The following is a 25,093-nucleotide window of genomic DNA, read 5'->3' as shown; positions in this document are numbered from 1 at the left end:
CCCCCTCCATATACCCCACTGAATACCCCCTCCATATACCCCACTGAATACCCCTCCATATACCCCACTGAATAGCCCTCCGAATAGCCCCTCCATATACCCCACTGAATACCCCCTCCATATACCCCCTCCATATACCCCACTGAATACCCCCTCCATATACGCCACTGAATACCCCCTCCATATACCCCACTGAATACCCCCTCCATATACCCCACTGAATACCCCACTGAATACCCCCTCCATATACCCCACTGAATAGCCCTCCGAATAGCCCCTCCATATACCCCACTGAATACCCCCTCCATATACCCCACTGAATACCCCCTCCATATACCATACTGAATAGCGCCTCCATATACCATACTGAATACCCCCTCCATATACCCCACTGAATAGCCCCTCCATATACCATACTGAATAGCCCCTCCATATACCATACTGAATAGCCCCTCCATATACCCCACTGAATAGCCCCTCCATATACCCCACTGAATAGCCCCTCCATATACCATACTGAATAGCCCCTCCATATACCATACTGAATAGCGCCTCCATATACCATACTGAATACCCCCTCCATATACCCCACTGAATACCCCCTCCATATACCCCACTGAATACCCCCTCCATATACCCCACTGAATAGCCCTCCGAATAGCCCCTCCATATACCCCACTGAATACCCCCTCCATATACCATACTGAATACCCCCTCCATATACCCCACTGAATACCCCCTCCATATACACCACTGAATACCCCCTCCATATACCCCACTGAATACCCCCTCCATATACCCCACTGAATAGCCCCTCCATATACCCCACTGAATACCCCCTCCATATACCCCACTGAATACCCCCTCCATATACCCCACTGAATAGCCCTCCGAATAGCCCCTCCATATACCCCACTGAATACCCCCTCCATATACCATACTGAATACCCCCTCCATATACCCCACTGAATACCCCCTCCATATACCCCACTGAATACCCCTCCATATACCCCACTGAATAGCCCTCCGAATAGCCCCTCCATATACCCCACTGAATACCCCCTCCATATACCCCACTGAATACCCCCTCCATATACCCCACTGAATACCCCCTCCATATACGCCACTGAATACCCCCTCCATATACCCCACTGAATACCCCCTCCATATACCCCACTGAATACCCCACTGAATACCCCCTCCATATACCCCACTGAATAGCCCTCCGAATAGCCCCTCCATATACCCCACTGAATACCCCCTCCATATACCCCACTGAATACCCCCTCCATATACCATACTGAATAGCGCCTCCATATACCATACTGAATACCCCCTCCATATACCCCACTGAATAGCCCCTCCATATACCATACTGAATAGCCCCTCCATATACCATACTGAATAGCCCCTCCATATACCCCACTGAATAGCCCCTCCATATACCCCACTGAATACCCCCTCCATATACCATACTGAATAGCGCCTCCATATACCATACTGAATACCCCCTCCATATACCCCACTGAATACCCCCTCCATATACCCCACTGAATACCCCCTCCATATACCATACTGAATAGCGCCTCCATATACCCCACTGAATACCCCCTCCATATACCCCACTGAATACCCCATCCATATACCCCACTGAATACCCCCTCCATATACCCCACTGAATAGCCCTCCGAATACCCCCTCCATATACACCACTGAATATCCCCTCCATATACCCCACTGAATACCCCCTCCATATACCCCACTGAATACCCCCTCCATATACCCCACTGAAAAGCCCTCCGAATAGCCCCGCCATATACCCCACTGAATACCCCCTCCATATACCATACTGAATACCCCCTCCATATACCCCACTGAATACTCCCTCCATATACACCACTGAATACCCCCTCCATATACCCCACTGAATACCCCCTCCATATACCCCACTGAATAGCCCCTCCATATACTCCACTGAATACCCCCTCCATATACCCCACTGAATACCCCCTCCATATACCCCACTGAATAGCCCTCCGAATAGCCCCTCCATATACCCCACTGAATACCCCCTCCATATACCATACTGAATACCCCCTCCATATACCCCACTGAATACCCCCTCCATATACCCCACTGAATAGCCCTCCGAATACCCCCTCCATATACCCCACTGAATAGCCCTCCGAATAGCCCCTCCATATACCCCACTGAATACCCCCTCCATATACCATACTGAATACCCCCTCCATATACCCCACTGAATACCCCCTCCATATACCCCACTGAATACCCCCTCCATATACCCCACTGAATAGCCCTCCGAATAGCCCCTCCATATACCCCACTGAATACCCCCTCCATATACCCCACTGAATACCCCCGCCATATACCCCACTGAATACCCCCTCCATATACCCCACTGAATACCCCCTCCATATACCCCCTCCATATACCCCACTGAATACCCCCTCCATATACCCCACTGAATAGCCCTCCGAATACCCCCTCCATATACCCCACTGAATATCCCCTCCATATACCCCACTGAATACCCCCTCCATATACCCCACTGAATACCCCCTCCATATACCCCACTGAAAAGCCCTCCGAATAGCCCCGCCATATACCCCACTGAATACCCCCTCCATATACCATACTGAATACCCCCTCCATATACCCCACTGAATACCCCCTCCATATACACCACTGAATACCCCCTCCATATACCCCCTCCATATACCCCACTGAATACCCCCTCCATATACCCCACTGAATAGCCCCTCCATATACCCCACTGAATACCCCCTCCATATACCCCACTGAATACCCCCTCCATATACCCCACTGAATAGCCCTCCGAATAGCCCCTCCATATACCCCACTGAATACCCCCTCCATATACCATACTGAATACCCCCTCCATATACCCCACTGAATACCCCCTCCATATACCCCACTGAATACCCCCTCCATATACCCCACTGAAAAGCCCTCCGAATAGCCCCGCCATATACCCCACTGAATACCCCCTCCATATACCATACTGAATACCCCCTCCATATACCCCACTGAATACCCCCTCCATATACACCACTGAATACCCCCTCCATATACCCCACTGAATACCCCCTCCATATACCCCACTGAATAGCCCCTCCATATACCCCACTGAATACCCCCTCCATATACCCCACTGAATACCCCCTCCATATACCCCACTGAATAGCCCTCCGAATAGCCCCTCCATATACCCCACTGAATACCCCCTCCATATACCATACTGAATACCCCCTCCATATACCCCACTGAATACCCCCTCCATATACCCCACTGAATACCCCTCCATATACCCCACTGAATAGCCCTCCGAATAGCCCCTCCATATACCCCACTGAATACCCCCTCCATATACCCCACTGAATACCCCCTCCATATACCCCACTGAATACCCCCTCCATATACGCCACTGAATACCCCCTCCATATACCCCACTGAATACCCCCTCCATATACCCCACTGAATACCCCACTGAATACCCCCTCCATATACCCCACTGAATAGCCCTCCGAATAGCCCCTCCATATACCCCACTGAATACCCCCTCCATATACCATACTGAATAGCGCCTCCATATACCATACTGAATACCCCCTCCATATACCCCACTGAATAGCCCCTCCATATACCATACTGAATAGCCCCTCCATATACCATACTGAATAGCCCCTCCATATACCCCACTGAATAGCCCCTCCATATACCATACTGAATAGCCCCTCCATATACCATACTGAATAGCCCCTCCATATACCCCACTGAATAGCCCCTCCATATACCCCACTGAATACCCCCTCCATATACCATACTGAATAGCGCCTCCATATACCATACTGAATACCCCCTCCATATACCCCACTGAATACCCCCTCCATATACCCCACTGAATACCCCCTCCATATACCATACTGAATAGCGCCTCCATATACCCCACTGAATACCCCCTCCATATACCCCACTGAATACCCCATCCATATACCCCACTGAATACCCCCTCCATATACCCCACTGAATAGCCCTCCGAATACCCCCTCCATATACACCACTGAATATCCCCTCCATATACCCCACTGAATACCCCCTCCATATACCCCACTGAATACCCCCTCCATATACCCCACTGAAAAGCCCTCCGAATAGCCCCGCCATATACCCCACTGAATACCCCCTCCATATACCATACTGAATACCCCCTCCATATACCCCACTGAATACTCCCTCCATATACACCACTGAATACCCCCTCCATATACCCCACTGAATACCCCCTCCATATACCCCACTGAATAGCCCCTCCATATACTCCACTGAATACCCCCTCCATATACCCCACTGAATACCCCCTCCATATACCCCACTGAATAGCCCTCCGAATAGCCCCTCCATATACCCCACTGAATACCCCCTCCATATACCATACTGAATACCCCCTCCATATACCCCACTGAATACCCCCTCCATATACCCCACTGAATAGCCCTCCGAATACCCCCTCCATATACCCCACTGAATAGCCCTCCGAATAGCCCCTCCATATACCCCACTGAATACCCCCTCCATATACCATACTGAATACCCCCTCCATATACCCCACTGAATACCCCCTCCATATACCCCACTGAATACCCCCTCCATATACCCCACTGAATAGCCCTCCGAATAGCCCCTCCATATACCCCACTGAATACCCCCTCCATATACCCCACTGAATACCCCCGCCATATACCCCACTGAATACCCCCTCCATATACCCCACTGAATACCCCCTCCATATACCCCCTCCATATACCCCACTGAATACCCCCTCCATATACCCCACTGAATAGCCCTCCGAATACCCCCTCCATATACCCCACTGAATATCCCCTCCATATACCCCACTGAATACCCCCTCCATATACCCCACTGAATACCCCCTCCATATACCCCACTGAAAAGCCCTCCGAATAGCCCCGCCATATACCCCACTGAATACCCCCTCCATATACCATACTGAATACCCCCTCCATATACCCCACTGAATACCCCCCTCCATATACACCACTGAATACCCCCTCCATATACCCCCTCCATATACCCCACTGAATACCCCCTCCATATACCCCACTGAATAGCCCCTCCATATACCCCACTGAATACCCCCTCCATATACCCCACTGAATACCCCCTCCATATACCCCACTGAATAGCCCTCCGAATAGCCCCTCCATATACCCCACTGAATACCCCCTCCATATACCATACTGAATACCCCCTCCATGTACCCCACTGAATACCCCCTCCATATACACCACTGAATACCCCCTCCATATACCCCACTGAATACCCCCTCCATATACCCCACTGAATAGCCCCTCCATATACCCCACTGAATACCCCCTCCATATACCCCACTGAATACCCCCTCCATATACCCCACTGAATAGCCCTCCGAATAGCCCCTCCATATACCCCACTGAATACCCCCTCCATATACCATACTGAATACCCCCTCCATATACCCCACTGAATACCCCCTCCATATACCCCACTGAATACCCCTCCATATACCCCACTGAATAGCCCTCCGAATAGCCCCTCCATATACCCCACTGAATACCCCCTCCATATACCCCCTCCATATACCCCCTCCATATACCCCACTGAATACCCCCTCCATATACCCCACTGAATACCCCACTGAATACCCCCTCCATATACCCCACTGAATAGCCCTCCCGAATAGCCCCTCCATATACCCCACTGAATACCCCCTCCATATACCCCACTGAATACCCCCTCCATATACCATACTGAATAGCGCCTCCATATACCATACTGAATACCCCCTCCATATACCCCACTGAATAGCCCCTCCATATACCATACTGAATAGCCCCTCCATATACCATACTGAATAGCCCCTCCATATACCCCACTGAATAGCCCCTCCATATACCCCACTGAATAGCCCCTCCATATACCATACTGAATAGCCCCTCCATATACCATACTGAATAGCGCCTCCATATACCATACTGAATACCCCCTCCATATACCCCACTGAATACCCCCTCCATATACCCCACTGAATACCCCCTCCATATACCCCACTGAATAGCCCTCCGAATAGCCCCTCCATATACCCCACTGAATACCCCCTCCATATACCATACTGAATACCCCACTGAATACCCCCTCCATATACACCACTGAATACCCCCTCCATATACCCCACTGAATACCCCCTCCATATACCCCACTGAATAGCCCCTCCATATACCCCACTGAATACCCCCTCCATATACCCCACTGAATACCCCCTCCATATACCCCACTGAATAGCCCTCCGAATAGCCCCTCCATATACCCCACTGAATACCCCCTCCATATACCATACTGAATACCCCCTCCATATACCCCACTGAATACCCCCTCCATATACCCCTCCATATACCCCACTGAATAGCCCTCCGAATAGCCCCTCCATATACCCCACTGAATACCCCCTCCATATACCCCACTGAATACCCCCTCCATATACCCCACTGAATACCCCCTCCATATACGCCACTGAATACCCCCTCCATATACCCCACTGAATACCCCCTCCATATACCCCACTGAATACCCCACTGAATACCCCCTCCATATACCCCACTGAATAGCCCTCCGAATAGCCCCTCCATATACCCCACTGAATACCCCCTCCATATACCCCACTGAATACCCCCTCCATATACCATACTGAATAGCGCCTCCATATACCATACTGAATACCCCCTCCATATACCCCACTGAATAGCCCCTCCATATACCATACTGAATAGCCCCTCCATATACCATACTGAATAGCCCCTCCATATACCCCACTGAATAGCCCCTCCATATACCCCACTGAATACCCCCTCCATATACCATACTGAATAGCGCCTCCATATACCATACTGAATACCCCCTCCATATACCCCACTGAATACCCCCTCCATATACCCCACTGAATACCCCCTCCATATACCATACTGAATAGCGCCTCCATATACCATACTGAATACCCCCTCCATATACCCCACTGAATACCCCCTCCATATACCATACTGAATACCCCCTCCATATACCATACTGAATACCCCCTCCATATACCATACTGAATAGCCCCTCCATATACCATACTGAATACCCCCTCCATATACCCCACTGAATAGCCCCTCCATATACCCCTCAGGAGAGGCATAATAAGTGATGGCAAACTGTGTAGAATTGCAGGAAACAGGTTTTAAATGTCCCCCCAGACTCACCGTCTACTGTTCGGGACCTCCAATATGTACACCACAACTTCACCCTTGAATCAATGTATTTATTGCCTACTACAAGATGAGTTAACACTGTTGTTAAAGGTGAGTAGATAGATATGTATTGTCACATAACAGTGTATTATTTGTCCATTGCTTGACACTTGGACAGGTGGATATCATTCAGGTAACAGGGTTGGGGTCAATTCCATTTCGATTCAGTCAATTCTCGAACAAAACTCAAATTCCAATTCTCTCCCACTGTGTGACAGGGGGCGCTTAATCATCAGGATGTAATTCTCTCCCACTGTGTGACAGGGGGCGCTTAATCATCAGGATGTAATTCTCTCCCACTGTGTGACAGGGGGCGCTTAATCATCAGGATGTAATTCTCTCCCACTGTGTGACAGGGGGCGCTTAATCATCAGGATGTAATTCTCTCCCACTGTGTGACAGGGGGCGCTTAATCATCAGGATGTAATTCTCTCCCACTGTGTGACAGGGGGCGCTTAATCATCAGGATGTAATTCTCTCCCACTGTGTGACAGGGGGCGCTTAATCATCAGGATGTAATTCTCTCCCACTGTGTGACAGGGGGCGCTTAATCATCAGGATGTAATTCTCTCCCACTGTGTGACAGGGGGCGCTTAATCATCAGGATGTAATTCTCTCCCACTGTGTGACAGGGGGCGCTTAATCATCAGGATGTAATTCTCTCCCACTGTGTGACAGGGGGCGCTTAATCATCAGGATGTAATTCTCTCCCACGGTGTGACAGGGGGCGCTTAATCATCAGGATGTAATTCTCTCCCACTGTGTGACAGGGGGCGCTTAATCATCAGGATGTAATTCTCTCCCACTGTGTGACAGGGGGCGCTTAATCATCACAGAAAGACGAAGAACACTCACGCATCGCTAGAGAGGAACACCCAACTACCTCATCCCCATATTGTTACTTATCCTCTTGCTCTCTCAGTCTACTTCCTGAAATGACTGCATTTAAATGGAATTGACGCCAAGCCTTTTCAGGTAACAGCACAACACGTTGACGCCACACATGACACTAACAACCACTTCAATATGGTTCTCAGAAAACAAAAGACAAACACAGTAAATAAATGCATATGTTAAAGTGATTATCGCTATAATACAGCGTGCTTCTCCAATGGCACCCTATTCCCTATTTAATGCACTACTCTTGACAAAAAGTCCTATGGGCCCTGGTCAAAAAGAGTTCACTAGATAGGGAATAGGGTTCCATTTAGGACACAGACTCCCTCTGGAGAAAAGAAAAACCCATTTAAGGATCCCAGATTAAGATGACGTGAATGTGACTCAGTGCTATTCAGTAACTCTCCACGAAGGATGAGATTTGGATGTATAAAATGTTTAGCGCCAAAATGTTGGATGCTACTAGGATTAGATTATCCAAATCACTAACCCTACACAGGATTAGATTATCCAAATCACTAACCCTACACAGGATTAGATTATCCAAATCACCAACCCTACACAGGATTAGATTATCCAAATCACTAACCCTACACAGGATTAGATTATCCAAATCACCAACCCTACACAGGATTAGATTATCCAAATCACCAACCCTACACAGGATTAGATTATCCAAATCACTAACCCTACACAGGATTAGATTATCCAAATCACTAACCCTACACAGGATTAGATTATCCAAATCACCAACCCTACACAGGATTAGATTATCCAAATCACCAACCCTACACAGGATTAGATTATCCAAATCACCAACCCTACACAGGATTAGATTATCCAAATCACTAACCCTACACAGGATTAGATTATCCAAATCACTAACCCTACACAGGATTAGATTATCCAAATCACTAACCCTACACAGGATTAGATTATCCAAATCACCAACCCTACACAGGATTAGATTATCCAAATCACTAACCCTACACAGGATTAGATTATCCAAATCACTAACCCTACACAGGATTAGATTATCCAAATCTGGGAGGTGGGGGGTGGGGAGGTGGAGGGTGGAGAGATGGAGGGTGGAGAGGTGCAGGGTGGAGGGGTGGGGTGGTGCAGGGTGGGGAGGTGCAGGGTGGAGGGGTGCAGGGGTGGGGAGGTGCAGGGTGGAGAGGTGGGGAGGTGGAGGGTGGAGGGGTGCAGAGGTGCAGGGTGGAGAGATGGAGGGTGGAGAGATGGAGGGTGGAGAGGTGCAGGGTGGAGGGGTGGGGTGGTGCAGGGTGGAGGGGTGCAGGGGTGGGGAGGTGCAGGGTGGAGGGGTGCAGGGTGGAGAGGTGCAGGGTGGAGAGGTGGAGAGGTGCAGGGTGAAGGGGTGGGGAGGTGCAGGGTGGAGGGGTGGGGAGGTGCAGGGTGGGGAGGTGCAGGGTGGAGGGGTGGGGAGGTGCAGGGTGGAGGGGTGGGGATGTGCAGGGTGGAGAGTGGGAGGCTGGGGTTCAGTTCAGTTAATTCAATAGAATTGTCTGTTTTCTTCCTGAATTGCCAACAGAGATGTGACCACGCCCCTGGTGTGTGTAGATGAGTGAAGAGCTAGCTGAGGAGGTCTGGGTGCAAGCCCAGCCTCTCCAACACGTCTTCAGGCATACAGAGAACAGGATTGACGTCCTTTATCTGGCCCTCTCCCAGCAGAGACAGACCTGCTACGCCAAACAGAGTATGGAATGGGTCCACCTGAAGAAGAGAGGAGACAGAATGAGGAAGAGGACAGAAACATGAACCTACCTAGCTAAATGTAGCCATTAGCACTGGGAACTAAGATGAGTCTCCAGGTGTCAGACAAGGTTTACACATCATGTAAGGGTATCTCCCCCCTCCCTTCCTACCTGCTAAACCCCCCCTCCCTTCTAAACTCCCTCCCTGCTAAACTCCCCCCCTCCCTTCCTGCTAAACTCCCCCCCTCCCTTCCTGCTAAACTCCCTCCCCCTACACCTGCTAAACTCCCTCCCCCTACACCTGCTAAACTCCCTCCCCCTACACCTGCTAAACTCCCTCCCCCTACACCTGCTAAACTCCCTCCCCCTACACCTGCTAAACTCCCTCCCCCTACACCTGCTAAACTCCCTCCCCCTATACCTGCTAAACTCCCTCCCCCTACCTGCTAAACTCCCTCCCCCTATACCTGCTAAACTCCCTCCCCCTATACCTGCTAAACTCCCTCCCCCTATACCTGCTAAACTCCCTCCCCCTATACCTGCTAAACTCCCTCCCCCTATACCTGCTAAACTCCCTTCCCCTACCTGCTAAACTCCCTTCCCCTGCCTGCTAAACTCCCTTCCCCTGCCTGCTAAACTCCCTCCCCCTACACCTGCTAAACTCCCTCCCCCTACACCTGCTGAAACTCCCCCTCCCCCTATACCTGCTAAACTCCCTCCCCCTACCTGCTAAACTCCCTCCCCCTATACCTGCTAAACTCCCTCCCCCTATACCTGCTAAACTCCCTCCCCCTATACCTGCTAAACTCCCTCCCCCTATACCTGCTAAACTCCCTCCCCCTATACCTGCTAAACTCCCTTCCCCTACCTGCTAAACTCCCTTCCCCTGCCTGCTAAACTCCCTTCCCCTACCTGCTAAACTCCCCCTCAACCTGATACACCCCCGTTCCTACCTGCTAAACTCCCCCCCAACCTGCTACACCCCCGTTCCTACCTGCTACATCCTGGGTTAACCGAGATGATGATATTATGAGCTCACCATGTCTCCTGGTCGGTCAGCAAAGCCCCCCGTCTCCTCATCCTGACAGGCCAAAATAAAGGACCTCAGCTTGGACTTGTCTATCCAGTGGATCCTACCAATGATCTTCAGGGAGGCCAGCACCCACCACGAGTAACATACATCAGGCAGCTAGCAGAGGGAGGTACAATGAGACACAGTAACATACATCAGGTAGCTAGCAGAGGGAGGTACAATGAGACACAGTAACATATAGCTAGCCGAGAGAGGCCAGCACCCATCACGAGTAACATACATCAGGCAGCTAGCAGAGGGAGGTACAATGAGACACAGTAACATATAGCTAGCCGAGAGAGGCCAGCACCCATCACGAGTAACATACATCAGGCAGCTAGCAGAGGGGGGTACAATGAGACATATTAACATACATCAGGTAGCTAGCCGAGGGGGGTACAATGAGACATATTAACATACATCAGGTAGCTAGCCGAGGGAGGTACAACGAGACATAGTAACATACATCAGGTAGCTAGCCGAGGGAGGTACAACGAGACATAGTAACATACATCAGGTAGCTAGCCGAGGGAGGTACAACGAGACATAGTAACATACATCAGGTAGCTAGCCGAGGGAGGTACAATGAGACATAGTAACATACATCAGGTAGCGAGCCGAGGGGGGTACAATGAGACATAGTAACATACATCAGGCAGCTAGCCGAGGGAGGTACAACGAGACATAGTAACATACATCAGGCAGCTAGCCGAGGGAGGTACAACGAGACATAGTAACATACATCAGGCAGCTAGCCGAGGGGGGTACAATGAGACATAGTAACATACATCAGGCAGCTAGCCGAGGGAGGGAGGTACAACGAGACATAGTAACATACATCAGGTAGCTAGCCGAGGGGGGTACAACGAGACATAGTAACATACATCAGGTAGCTAGCCGAGGGAGGGAGGTACAACGAGACATAGTAACATACATCAGGCAGCTAGCCGAGGGAGGGGGGTACAACGAGACATAGTAACATACATCAGGCAGCTAGCCGAGGGAGGGAGGTACAACGAGACACAGTAACATACATCAGGCAGCTAGCCGAGGGAGGGAGGTACAACGAGACACAGTAACATACATCAGGCAGCTAGCCGAGGGAGGGGGGTACAACGAGACATAGTAACATACATCAGGTAGCTAGCCGAGGGGGGTACAACGAGACATAGTAACATACATCAGGTAGCTAGCCGAGGGAGGGGGGTACAACGAGACATAGTAACATACATCAGGTAGCTAGCCGAGGGAGGGGGGGGTACAACGAGACATAGTAACATACATCAGGCAGCTAGCCGAGGGGGGTACAATGAGACATAGTAACATACATCAGGCAGCTAGCCGAGGGGGGTACAATGAGACATAGTAACATACATCAGGCAGCTAGCCGAGGGAGGTACAACGAGACATAGTAACATACATCAGGTAGCTAGACGAGGGAGGGGGGTACAACGAGACATAGTAACATACATCAGGTAGCTAGCCGAGGGAGGTACAATGAGACATAGTAACATACATCAGGCAGCTAGCCGAGGGAGGTACAATGAGACATAGTAACATACATCAGGCAGCTAGCCGAGGGAGGTACAACGAGACATAGTAACATACATCAGGCAGCTAGCCGAGGGAGGTACAACGAGACATAGTAACATACATCAGGCAGCTAGCCGAGGGAGGTACAACGAGACATAGTAACATACATCAGGTAGCTAGCCGAGGGAGGGGGGTACAACGAGACATAGTAACATACATCAGGTAGCTAGCCGAGGGAGGGGGGTACAACGAGACATAGTAACATACATCAGGTAGCTAGCCGAGGGAGGGGGGGTACAACGAGACATAGTAACATACATCAGGTAGCTAGCCGAGGGGGGTACAATGAGACATAGTAACATACATCAGGCAGCTAGCCGAGGGAGGGGGGTACAACGAGACATAGTAACATACATCAGGCAGCTAGCCGAGGGAGGTACAACGAGACATAGTAACATACATCAGGTAGCTAGACGAGGGAGGTACAACGAGACATAGTAACATACATCAGGTAGCTAGCCGAGGGAGGGGGGTACAACGAGACATAGTAACATACATCAGGTAGCTAGCCGAGGGAGGGGGGTACAACGAGACATAGTAACATACATCAGGCAGCTAGCCGAGGGAGGTACAACGAGACATAGTAACATACATCAGGCAGCTAGCCGAGGGAGGTACAACGAGACATAGTAACATACATCAGGTAGCTAGCCGAGGGAGGTACAACGAGACATAGTAACATACATCAGGTAGCTAGCCGAGGGAGGGGGGTACAACGAGACATAGTAACATACATCAGGCAGCTAGCCGAGGGAGGTACAATGAGACATAGTAACATACATCAGGCAGCTAGCCGAGGGAGGTACAACGAGACATAGTAACATACATCAGGCAGCTAGCCGAGGGAGGTACAATGAGACATAGTAACATACATCAGGCAGCTAGCCGAGGGAGGTACAACGAGACATAGTAACATACATCAGGCAGCTAGCCGAGGGAGGGGGGTACAACGAGACATAGTAACATACATCAGGTAGCTAGCCGAGGGAGGTACAACGAGACATAGTAACATACATCAGGTAGCTAGCCGAGGGAGGTACAACGAGACATAGTAACATACATCAGGCAGCTAGCCGAGGGAGGTACAACGAGACATAGTAACATACATCAGGTAGCTAGCCGAGGGAGGTACAACGAGACATAGTAACATACATCAGGCAGCTAGCCGAGGGAGGTACAACGAGACATAGTAACATACATCAGGCAGCTAGCCGAGGGGGGTACAATGAGACATAGTAACATACATCAGGCAGCTAGCCGAGGGAGGGAGGTACAACGAGACATAGTAACATACATCAGGCAGCTAGCCGAGGGAGGTACAACGAGACATAGTAACATACATCAGGTAGCTAGACGAGGGAGGGGGGTACAACGAGACATAGTAACATACATCAGGTAGCTAGCCGAGGGAGGTACAATGAGACATAGTAACATACATCAGGCAGCTAGCCGAGGGAGGTACAATGAGACATAGTAACATACATCAGGTAGCTAGCCGAGGGAGGGGGGTACAACGAGACATAGTAACATACATCAGGTAGCTAGCCGAGGGAGGGGGGTACAACGAGACATAGTAACATACATCAGGTAGCTAGCCGAGGGAGGGGGGGTACAACGAGACATAGTAACATACATCAGGTAGCTAGCCGAGGGGGGTACAATGAGACATAGTAACATACATCAGGCAGCTAGCCGAGGGAGGGGGGTACAACGAGACATAGTAACATACATCAGGCAGCTAGCCGAGGGAGGTACAACGAGACATAGTAACATACATCAGGTAGCTAGACGAGGGAGGTACAACGAGACATAGTAACATACATCAGGTAGCTAGCCGAGGGAGGGGGTACAACGAGACATAGTAACATACATCAGGTAGCTAGCCGAGGGACGGGGGTACAACGAGACATAGTAACATACATCAGGCAGCTAGCCGAAGGGAGGTACAACGAGACATAGTAACATACATCAGGCAGCTAGCCGAGGGAGGTACAACGAGACATAGTAACATACATCAGGTAGCTAGCCGAGGGAGGTACAACGAGACATAGTAACATACATCAGGTAGCTAGCCGAGGGAGGGGGGTACAACGAGACATAGTAACATACATCAGGCAGCTAGCCGAGGGAGGTACAATGAGACATAGTAACATACATCAGGCAGCTAGCCGAGGGAGGTACAACGAGACATAGTAACATACATCAGGCAGCTAGCCGAGGGAGGTACAACGAGACATAGTAACATACATCAGGCAGCTAGCCGAGGGAGGTACACTGAGACATAGTAACATACATCAGGCAGCTAGCCGAGGGAGGTACAACGAGACATAGTAACATACATCAGGCAGCTAGCCGAGGGAGGGGGGTACAACGAGACATAGTAACATACATCAGGTAGCTAGCCGAGGGAGGTACAACGAGACATAGTAACATACATCAGGTAGCTAGCCGAGGGAGGTACAACGAGACATAGTAACATACATCAGGCAGCTAGCCGAGGGAGGGGGGTACAACGAGACATAGTAACATACATCAGGTAGCTAGCCGAGGGAGGTACAACGAGACATAGTAACATACATCAGGTAGCTAGCCGAGGGAGGTACAATGAGACACAGTAACATATAGCTAGCCGAGAGAGGCCAGCACCCATCACGAGTAACATACATCAGGCAGCTAGCAGAGGGAGGTACAATGAGACACAGTAACATACATCAGGTAGCTAGCAGAGGGAGGTACAATGAGACACAGTAACATATAGCTAGCCGAGAGAGGCCAGCACCCATCACGAGTAACATACATCAGGCAGCTAGCAGAGGGAGGTACAATGAGACACAGTAACATATAGCTAGCCGAGAGAGGCCAGCACCCATCACGAGTAACATACATCAGGCAGCTAGCCGAGGGGGGTACAATGAGACATATTAACATACATCAGGTAGCTAGCCGAGGGGGGTACAATGAGACATATTAACATACATCAGGTAGCTAGCCGAGGGAGGTACAACGAGACATAGTAACATACATCAGGTAGCTAGCCGAGGGAGGTACAACGAGACATAGTAACATACATCAGGTAGCTAGCCGAGGGAGGGGGGTACAACGAGACATAGTAACATACATCAGGTAGCTAGCCGAGGGAGGGGGGTACAACGAGACATAGTAACATACATCAGGTAGCTAGCCGAGGGAGGGGGTACAACGAGACATAGTAACATACATCAGGCAGCTAGCCGAGGGAGGGAGGTACAACGAGACACAGTAACATACATCAGGCAGCTAGCCGAGGGAGGGAGGTACAACGAGACACAGTAACATACATCAGGCAGCTAGCCGAGGGAGGGAGGTACAACGAGACATAGTAACATACATCAGGTAGCTAGCCGAGGGAGGTACAACGAGACATAGTAACATACATCAGGTAGCTAGCCGAGGGGGGTACAACGAGACATAGTAACATACATCAGGTAGCTAGCCGAGGGAGGGGGGTACAACGAGACATAGTAACATACATCAGGTAGCTAGCCGAGGGAGGGGGGGGTACAACGAGACATAGTAACATACATCAGGCAGCTAGCCGAGGGGGGTACAATGAGACATAGTAACATACATCAGGCAGCTAGCCGAGGGGGGTACAATGAGACATAGTAACATACATCAGGCAGCTAGCCGAGGGAGGTACAACGAGACATAGTAACATACATCAGGTAGCTAGACGAGGGAGGGGGGTACAACGAGACATAGTAACATACATCAGGTAGCTAGCCGAGGGAGGTACAATGAGACATAGTAACATACATCAGGCAGCTAGCCGAGGGAGGTACAATGAGACATAGTAACATACATCAGGCAGCTAGCCGAGGGAGGTACAACGAGACATAGTAACATACATCAGGCAGCTAGCCGAGGGAGGTACAACGAGACATAGTAACATACATCAGGCAGCTAGCCGAGGGAGGTACAACTAGACATAGTAACATACATCAGGTAGCTAGCCGAGGGAGGGGGGTACAACGAGACATAGTAACATACATCAGGTAGCTAGCCGAGGGAGGGGGGTACAACGAGACATAGTAACATACATCAGGCAGCTAGCCGAGGGAGGGGGGTACAATGAGACATAGTAACATACATCAGGCAGCTAGCCGAGGGAGGTACAACGAGACATAGTAACATACATCAGGTAGCTAGACGAGGGAGGTACAACGAGACATAGTAACATACATCAGGTAGCTAGCCGAGGGAGGGGGGTACAACGAGACATAGTAACATACATCAGGTAGCTAGCCGAGGGAGGGGGGTACAACGAGACATAGTAACATACATCAGGCAGCTAGCCGAGGGAGGTACAACGAGACATAGTAACATACATCAGGCAGCTAGCCGAGGGAGGTACAACGAGACATAGTAACATACATCAGGTAGCTAGCCGAGGGAGGTACAACGAGACATAGTAACATACATCAGGTAGCTAGCCGAGGGAGGGGGGTACAACGAGACATAGTAACATACATCAGGCAGCTAGCCGAGGGAGGTACAATGAGACATAGTAACATACATCAGGCAGCTAGCCGAGGGAGGTACAACGAGACATAGTAACATACATCAGGCAGCTAGCCGAGGGAGGTACAATGAGACATAGTAACATACATCAGGCAGCTAGCCGAGGGAGGTACAACGAGACATAGTAACATACATCAGGCAGCTAGCCGAGGGAGGGGGGTACAACGAGACATAGTAACATACATCAGGTAGCTAGCCGAGGGAGGTACAACGAGACATAGTAACATACATCAGGTAGCTAGCCGAGGGAGGTACAACGAGACATAGTAACATACATCAGGCAGCTAGCCGAGGGAGGTACAACGAGACATAGTAACATACATCAGGCAGCTAGCCGAGGGAGGTACAACGAGACATAGTAACATACATCAGGTAGCTAGCCGAGGGAGGTACAACGAGACATAGTAACATACATCAGGCAGCTAGCCGAGGGAGGGGGGTACAACGAGACATAGTAACATACATCAGGTAGCTAGCCGAGGGAGGGAGGTACAATGAGACATAGTAACATACATCAGGTAGCTAGCCGAGGGAGGGGGGTACAACGAGACATAGTAACATACATCAGGCAGCCGAGAGAGGTACGATGAGACATGGTAACAAATTATGCCATAGTCAATCGTTTCAAATGCCCAGCAATGAGGGTAGGGAATCTATAAGTATGTTTCACCACATTAAACTTGTGTCAGTAATGAGGCCTTGTGCTGAATCCCAAACCACAGAATGAAATAGAACTGTGAATTATATGATATTAATGACCGAATCAACCCCAAGCTCCTACTTTCTCAGGGCGTCCGTTGAGACCTCCCGAGGGAAGCTGTCTCTCACAGAGCCACCAGCCCAGCAGGTCAGCATTCACTTGGTGTAACTGGCCTGTTATAGACAGGAACCCTGTACAACAGTAGATCTAAGAAGAGAGGAGGAGATAGAAGGAAAGAGGGGAGGGGAGGAGAGCAGAGGGGAGGGTAGGAGAGCAGAGGATGAGAGAGCAAGGAGAGTAGCCAAGGAAAAGATGGAGGGAGGAAATAAAATTATGAAATTATGAAATAATGTCTGAAATATTTTTCTAAATGCATGACAGTAACATAAACTCAGCAAAAAAAGAAACATCCTTTTTCAGGACCCTGTCTTTCAGGACCCTGTCTTTCAGGACAATGTCTTTCAGGACCATGTCTTTCAGGACCATGTCTTTCAAAGATAATTAGTAAAAATCCAAATAACTTCACAGATCTTCATTGTAAAGGGTTTAAACACTTCCCATGCTTGTTCAATGAACCATAAACAATTAATGAACATGCGCCTGTGGAACGGTCTTCAAGACACTAACAGCTTACAGGCAATTAAGGTCACAGTTATAAAAACTTAGGACACTAAAGAGGCCTTTCTACTGACTCTGAAAAACACCAAAAGAAAGATGCCCAGGGTCCCTGCTCATCTGCGTGAACGTGCCTTAGGCATGCTGCAAGGAGGCATGAGGACTGCAGATGTGGCCAGGGCAATAAATTGCAATGTCCGTACTGTGAGACGCCTAAGACAGCCCTACAGGGAGACAGGACGGACAGCTGATCATCCTCGCAGTGGCAGACCACGTGTAACAACACCTGCACGGGATCGGTACGTCCCGAACATCACACCTGCGGGACAGGTACAGGATGGCAACAACTGCCCGAGTTACACCAGGAACGCACAATCCCTCCATCAGTGCTCAGACTGTCCGCAATAGGCTGAGAGAGGCTGGACTGATGGCTTGTAGGCCTGTTGTAAGGCAGGTCCTCACCAAACATCACTGGCAACAACATCGCCTATGGGCACCAAACCACCTTCGCTGGACCAGACAGGACTGGCAAAAAGTGCTCTTCACTGACGAGTAGCGGTTTTGTCTCACCAGGGGTGATGGTCGGATTCGCGTTTATCGTTGAAGGAATGAGCGTTACAGCGAGGCCTGTACTCTGGAGCGGGATCGATTTTGAGGTGGAGGGTGTGTCATGGTCTGGGGCGGTGTGTCACAGCATCATCGGACTGAGCTTGTTGTCATTGCATGCAATCTCAACGCTGTGCGTTACCTCCTCCCTCATGTGGTACCCTTCCTGCAGGCTCATCCTGACATGACCCTCCGGCAGGACAATGCCACCAGCCATACTGCTCGTTCTGTGTGTGATTTCCTGCAAGATGGGAATGTCAGTGTTCTGCCATGGCCAGCGAAGAGCCCGGATCTCAATCCCATTGAGCACGTCTGGGACCTGTTGGATCGGAGGGTGAGGGCTAGGGCCATTCCCCCCAGAAATGTCTGGGAACTTACAGGTGCCTTGGTGGAAGAGTGGGGTAACATCTCACAGCAAGAACTGGCAAATCTGGTGCAGTCCATGAGGAGGAGATGCACGGCAGTACTTATTGCAGCTGGTGGCCACACCAGATACTGACTGTTACTTTTGATTTTGACCCCCCCCTTTGTTCAGGGACACATTATTCAATTTCTGTTAGTCACATATCTGTGGAACTTGTTCAGTTTATGTCTCAGTTGTTGAATCTTGTTATGGTCATACAAATATTTACATATGTTAAGTTTGCTGAAAATAAACACAGTTGAAAGTGAGAGGACGTTTCTTTTTTTGCTGAGTTTAGTAGCAGAACCAATAGCTGAACCCAGAATACCTGTCCGGCATGAGACTCTGATCCTGGTCTGCAGCCAAACCCGCCATCAAAATTCATACAGGACAGAACAAACTCCACAGCCTTGTCCATGTTAATGGCATCCAGCTTACCCTGCAGACACACAGACCAAAACAGTTAACTACTGTTGTGTACAAACCTAATGATACAAAGCACTGTACAGAACAACGTCTATCCTCAAACGATACAATCCCTAAACTAGCAACCAAAGGCAAAATGACTGACAGGTGAGGGTGTCTTATATACAAAATAAACATTTGTTGCAATGTGCTGTAACGTTACATACAGGAAACAAACAACAATATGCAATGTGCTGTACATACAGGGGGGGGGAATATATATGTCTCTCTCTGGCTGGACCATCGATGCCCCCTCCCTCCAGACGCTACACTGATTTCCAATCCAAACTGCCTCCCACTCCCAGCCTTTCACCCAAACTGTCTCCACTCCCAGCCTTTCATCCAAACTGCCTCCACTCCCCGCCTTTCATCCAAACTGCCTCCACTCCCAGCCTTTCATCCAAACTGCCTCCACTCCCAGCCTTTCATCCAAACTGCCTCCACTCCCCGCCTTTCATCCAAACTGTCTCCACTCCCAGCCTTTCATCCAAACTGTCTCCACTCCCAGCCCTTGTTTTCCTTTTAATGCGCTTTGAGATAATTTTCTGTAATGAAAAGCACTGTACAAGTTAAATAAATGATTAAAATACAGGATTAAATGATTAAAATACATATAATCCGTTAGCTAGTAACCAAAGACAATATGACAGAGTTAATTTGAGGCGTACCAGCAATGCGAGTGTTGCAACAGCACAGAAAGAGAATCGTGTGTCTATCTCCCCTGTAGAGACATCAGATGAAGACAGACAGGTTAAAGGTCAGCAATATGGCATCATGATAGACAGTGGGGTGACTTCCTGCTTACAGACATCAGCAACAACAGACTGCCAGGACCACCACTATCAGCTCTTTTTTTTTTGTGACCAACTTTTTATTTGTTTTTTCTGATGGGGGGTGGGGGGGTTACAGGTACAAAACAATCAAAGAAATGCATACAAAGATAACCCATCTCCCCCTTCAGTCCCCATCCTCCCTCCCAACCCCCCTTCAGTCCATTTGCTTTGTCATTATGGGGTATTGTGATGTCATTATGGGGTATTGTGATGTCATTATGGGGTATTGTGATGTCATTATGGGGTATTGTGATGTCATTATGGGGTATTGTGTGTTGATTGAGGGAAAAAACGATTAAATCCATTTTAGAATAAGGATGTAACGTAACAATATGTGGGAAAAGTGAAGGGGTCTGAATACTTTCCAAATGCACTGTACTCATTTTGACAATAGATATTCTGCCGGTTAAAGCAACTGGGATATTATTCCATCTACTGAGGTCGGATTGGATTGATTTGAGCGTTCTGTTAATGTTTCTGGGTTTTATCTAAGGAAGGAAATATACATTCTCCCAAATAATTGAAACGGGAAAGGATTGGGATTCCATAGAGATGGAGTCCTCCATCAGGGTCTTGAGAGGCAGTAGGGATGATTTGGCTAGATTAATTCAGCTTCATCTCAAGTTATAAAATGTATCTATGATCTTCAATGCATCAACCACCATCATCTCGACATTGTGCAGAAACCCAGACATAAACTCACCCCATTTGTCTCCAGCGAACGACCCATCCTCCTGCTGCAGTCCTCTGACGTACTCCACCACCTTGTCCACGTCCAGCACGTTCACATTATCATACAACGAGAGGATCTGAGGGAGAGTTTTTATATATATATATATGTCTGTAAGGTTATATGTCTACAGCTGTGTTTTCTAGGCACGAAATAGATTGTTACTATCTGAACTTGTCCAAAAACAAATTATGTTATGTATCCATCTGTCTAACCTTCACAGCGCTGAGCTACAGGTGTGGGTCGTGTCCCATGCTGGCGCTGATGTTATTGTTAATTTAAGTAATGTCATGTCTAACCTTCACAGCGCTGAGTGTGTATAACAGGTGTGGGTGATCTTATGTCATGTCTAACCTGCACAGCGTTGAGCTACAGGTTTGGGTGGTGTTGTCATGTCTAACCTTCACAGCGTTGAGCTACAGGTGTGAGTGGTGTTATGTCATGTCTAACCTTCACAGCGTTGAGCTACAGGTGTGGGTGGTGTTGTCATGTCTAACCTTCACAGCGTTGAGCTACAGGTTTGGGTGGTGTTGTCATGTCTAACCTTCACAGCGTTGAGCTACAGGTGAGTGGTGTTATGTCATGTCTAACATTCACAGTGCTGAACTACAGATGTGGGTCGTGTCCGATGCTGGCGCTGATGTTATTGTTAATTTAAGTAATGTCATGTTGTGTTGTATTATACCTGTACAGCACTGAGCGTGTAGAGGACGTGTGGGTCGTGTCCGATGCTGGCGCTGATACCTCCACAGTCGTGCTGACAGGACTTGATGAAGTCAGAGATCTCCTGTTGGTTCATCCTGGTCAGCTGACCCATCAAGTCCATCACCGTCAGGCCCCAGTAGATACCTGACATCCGCAGATATTCTGACAGGGTGTACTCCTGTGACGGGAAAACAGAGGATATCAATGACTGAAACCAGTTAACTGGTAGATAACAACATCCACTTCAGGCAGAGGAGAGGGATGATACAGGGAATCAATCAACAAATGAAACAGGTTCTCTGACGTGTTCTCCTGAGGAACGAGACATGAACCACACAGCTCGCTAGCTACATCGACTCATCCTCATGTACTCTGACAACGTGTTCTCCTGAGGAACGACACATGAACCACACAGCTCGCTAGCAACATCCACTCATCCTCATGTACTCTGACAACGTGTTCTCCTGAGGAACGACACATGAACCACACAGCTCGCTAGCAACATCCACTCATCCTCATGTACTCTGACAACGTGTTCTCCTGAGGAACGACACATGAACCACACAGCTCGCTAGCAACATCCACTCATCCTCATGTACTCTGACAACGTGTTCTCCTGAGGAACGACACATGAACCACACAGCTCGCTAGCAACATCCACTCATCCTCATGTACTCTGACAACGTGTTCTCCTGAGGAACGACACATGAACCACTCATCCTCATGTACTCTGACAACGTGTTCTCCTGAGGAACGACACATGAACCACACAGCTCGCTAGCAACATCCACTCATCCTCATGTACTCTGACAACGTGTTCTCCTGAGGAACGACACATGAACCACACAGCTCGCTAGCAACATCCACTCATCCTCATGTACTCTGACAACGTATTCTCCTGAGGGAGGGAGGGAGGGAGGGAGGGACACATGATATCAATGAACAATTGAAACATAGATAGCTAACTACCTCCACGTAGTTAGAGCAGAGTTTCTCAAACATCTCTTGGAGAGGTGCAGGGTTGTTTGTTTTTTAATGCTTTCCATGACTGGTCTAATCAAAGACATCCTTGTTCACCTGCCACAGACGGGAGTCAGTGAAATGATGTCAGCATAACATCCAATACTTACATAGTCATCCTTCTTGGATCCGTAGGCAGCAATATAGTCTGCATGCTTGTCCAACAGTAGAGCACTGGGGGCATCAGACTTGATCACTACATCTTTTACTTGGGTCCCCTAAAATAACAAATGGGAGAAATGTAGCTAACTGTTATTTCATAGTCAGATACAAAACTAGCAAGACAGATACAGCTAGCTAGCCTAGTAAAACTGACTATGGAGCTAGCTAGCAACTACCAGTTTGGCTAATAATACATTGACTGCTGCTCAGAATACAACAATCAGATTGAGAAGATAACATATATTTTTGTTCTTCTCTAGTAAGAGCCGTTGGATAGAGATGAGCAGCTGCTACAACATAGTTGATTTTCTAGCGGGCCATTTCCTCTGCTCTGGATGAAAACAATGACAGTAACGTTACTAGCTACAGTTAGCCATCATTTTTGCTAAGACTTGGGGTTTTTTAATCGACAGGGAATATATTTCTCACTGTATAAGTACAAGCAGATAATACGAAACAAACTAAATCAGCTGTGTCCAATTTATGGAAAATTACAGCAAGAAGAATAGTCATTTTAATCAGGATTCAAGTTACCATCCTTGATATCTTCAGGCGGCGCAGAATGTTTGCCTCATGAATTGTACACGTCACCAACGCGACAGACAGGGCGGGACACAAAACGTTTCCACAGCCACACTCAAAATTGTCGATAACAAATATATTTCCGGTTTTAAAGGTTAGGCATAAGATTAGCAGTGTGATTAAGGTTGAGTTTAAAATCTAATTTTAACAAGATAAATTGTAGAAATGGGCAAGGTTTTGTGGCTATGGAACATCCCTGGGTCGCTATTTTCATTTCGCTGCAGCTAGCGACCGGAACGAACTGCAACAAACACTCAAACTGGAGTTTTATCTCAATCTTTTCATTCAAAGACTCAATCATGGACACTCTTACTGACAGTTGTGGCTGCTTTGTGTGATGTATTGTTGTCTCTACCTTCTTGACCTTTGTGCTGTTGACTTTGTCCAATAATGTTTGTACCATCTTGTCATGTGTTGCTGCCTTGTTATGTTGTCTTCGGTATCTCTTGTGATGTGTGTTTTGTCCTATATATTATTTCTTTTTTATCCCAGCCCCCGTCCCGGCAGGAGGCCTTTTGGTAGGCCGTCATTGTAAATAGATCTAACGCTGGGTGAACATAAAGTGGTGAAAAATATTAACAGGATTTTCCAAATCCCAATAGATCAGCTATTTCTTCTAAGACCCCTTTCTGTGTTTGAAAACATTGCCTCACAAGTTGGTGGCAGAACAATGGAGTTCTTGCAGAACGCCAGCAAAAAAAGTATATTTACATGTTGCTTATGAGTGCATTTCACACTACTTTTGGATTATAATTTGATTTTAAAGTTCGTATGAATGTCTTGCTTAATATGTTTGTGTCATCGCTAATCAACTGCGTTATACTTAAAACACTTCCAAGCAGTAAAATGGCTCTTTGGCTAGCGTTCGTTACAGCTATATATCGAGTTAGCTAGAATGCTAAATGCTGCATCCAAAATAGTTATTTTGCAAAGATCACAACCAAATATAATCTTTGCAAAATAACTATTTTGGATGCAGCAGGTAGCATTCTAGCTAACGCTCGATATATAGCTGATATATTGCTGTAACAAACGCTAGCCAAAGAGCCA

The 25,093-nt window shown here is 48.5% G+C and overlaps 2 protein-coding genes across 3 annotated transcripts in view; one reads left to right on the top strand and one right to left on the bottom strand.

Moving 5' to 3' along the window:
• LOC139550071 (ubiquitin carboxyl-terminal hydrolase 33-like) overlaps positions 1–25,093 on the top strand; it is a 570,053-nt gene that overhangs the window by 504,717 nt on the left and 40,243 nt on the right. The window lies entirely within an intron of this gene.
• On the bottom strand, positions 7,380–24,624 carry rabggtb (Rab geranylgeranyltransferase subunit beta). Of its 2 annotated transcripts, none has more exons than XM_071360685.1 (9): positions 24,399–24,624; positions 23,410–23,517; positions 22,260–22,457; positions 21,548–21,653; positions 20,680–20,732; positions 19,875–19,985; positions 18,004–18,129; positions 11,037–11,186; positions 7,380–10,016 (listed from the first exon to the last, which is right to left on the bottom strand). In XM_071360685.1, exons 1-9 carry the CDS (start codon positions 24,444–24,446, stop codon positions 9,876–9,878), a joined length of 1,041 nt encoding a protein of 346 aa, XP_071216786.1. In that variant the 5' UTR covers positions 24,447–24,624; the 3' UTR covers positions 7,380–9,875. The 2 variants fall into 2 exon arrangements, with proteins under 2 accessions (XP_071216786.1, XP_071216787.1); XM_071360686.1 differs by lacking the exon at positions 24,399–24,624 and adding an exon at positions 23,996–24,333.

Source organism: Salvelinus alpinus, chromosome 23 (assembly GCF_045679555.1).
Source record: "Salvelinus alpinus chromosome 23, SLU_Salpinus.1, whole genome shotgun sequence".
NCBI lineage: Eukaryota > Metazoa > Chordata > Actinopteri > Salmoniformes > Salmonidae > Salvelinus > Salvelinus alpinus.
Note: the sequence above shows the minus strand (reverse complement) of the source record. Positions and strands in the feature narration are given on the sequence as shown.

What these genes read in the sequence shown, in the direction of transcription:
- rabggtb (XM_071360685.1), bottom strand. Translation starts at nt 24,446, where the DNA reads ATGGTACAAACATTATTGGACAAAGTCAACAGCACAAAGGTCAAGAAG. An exon ending in TTGCAACACTCGCATTGCTG is followed by an intron (nt 19,986 to 20,679) that starts GTACGCCTCAAA and finishes GTGTGTCTGCAG; the next exon opens with GGTAAGCTGGATGCCATTAA. An exon ending in CAGAGTCTCATGCCGGACAG is followed by an intron (nt 18,130 to 19,874) that starts GTATTCTGGGTT and finishes CTCTCTTCTTAG; the next exon opens with ATCTACTGTTGTACAGGGTT.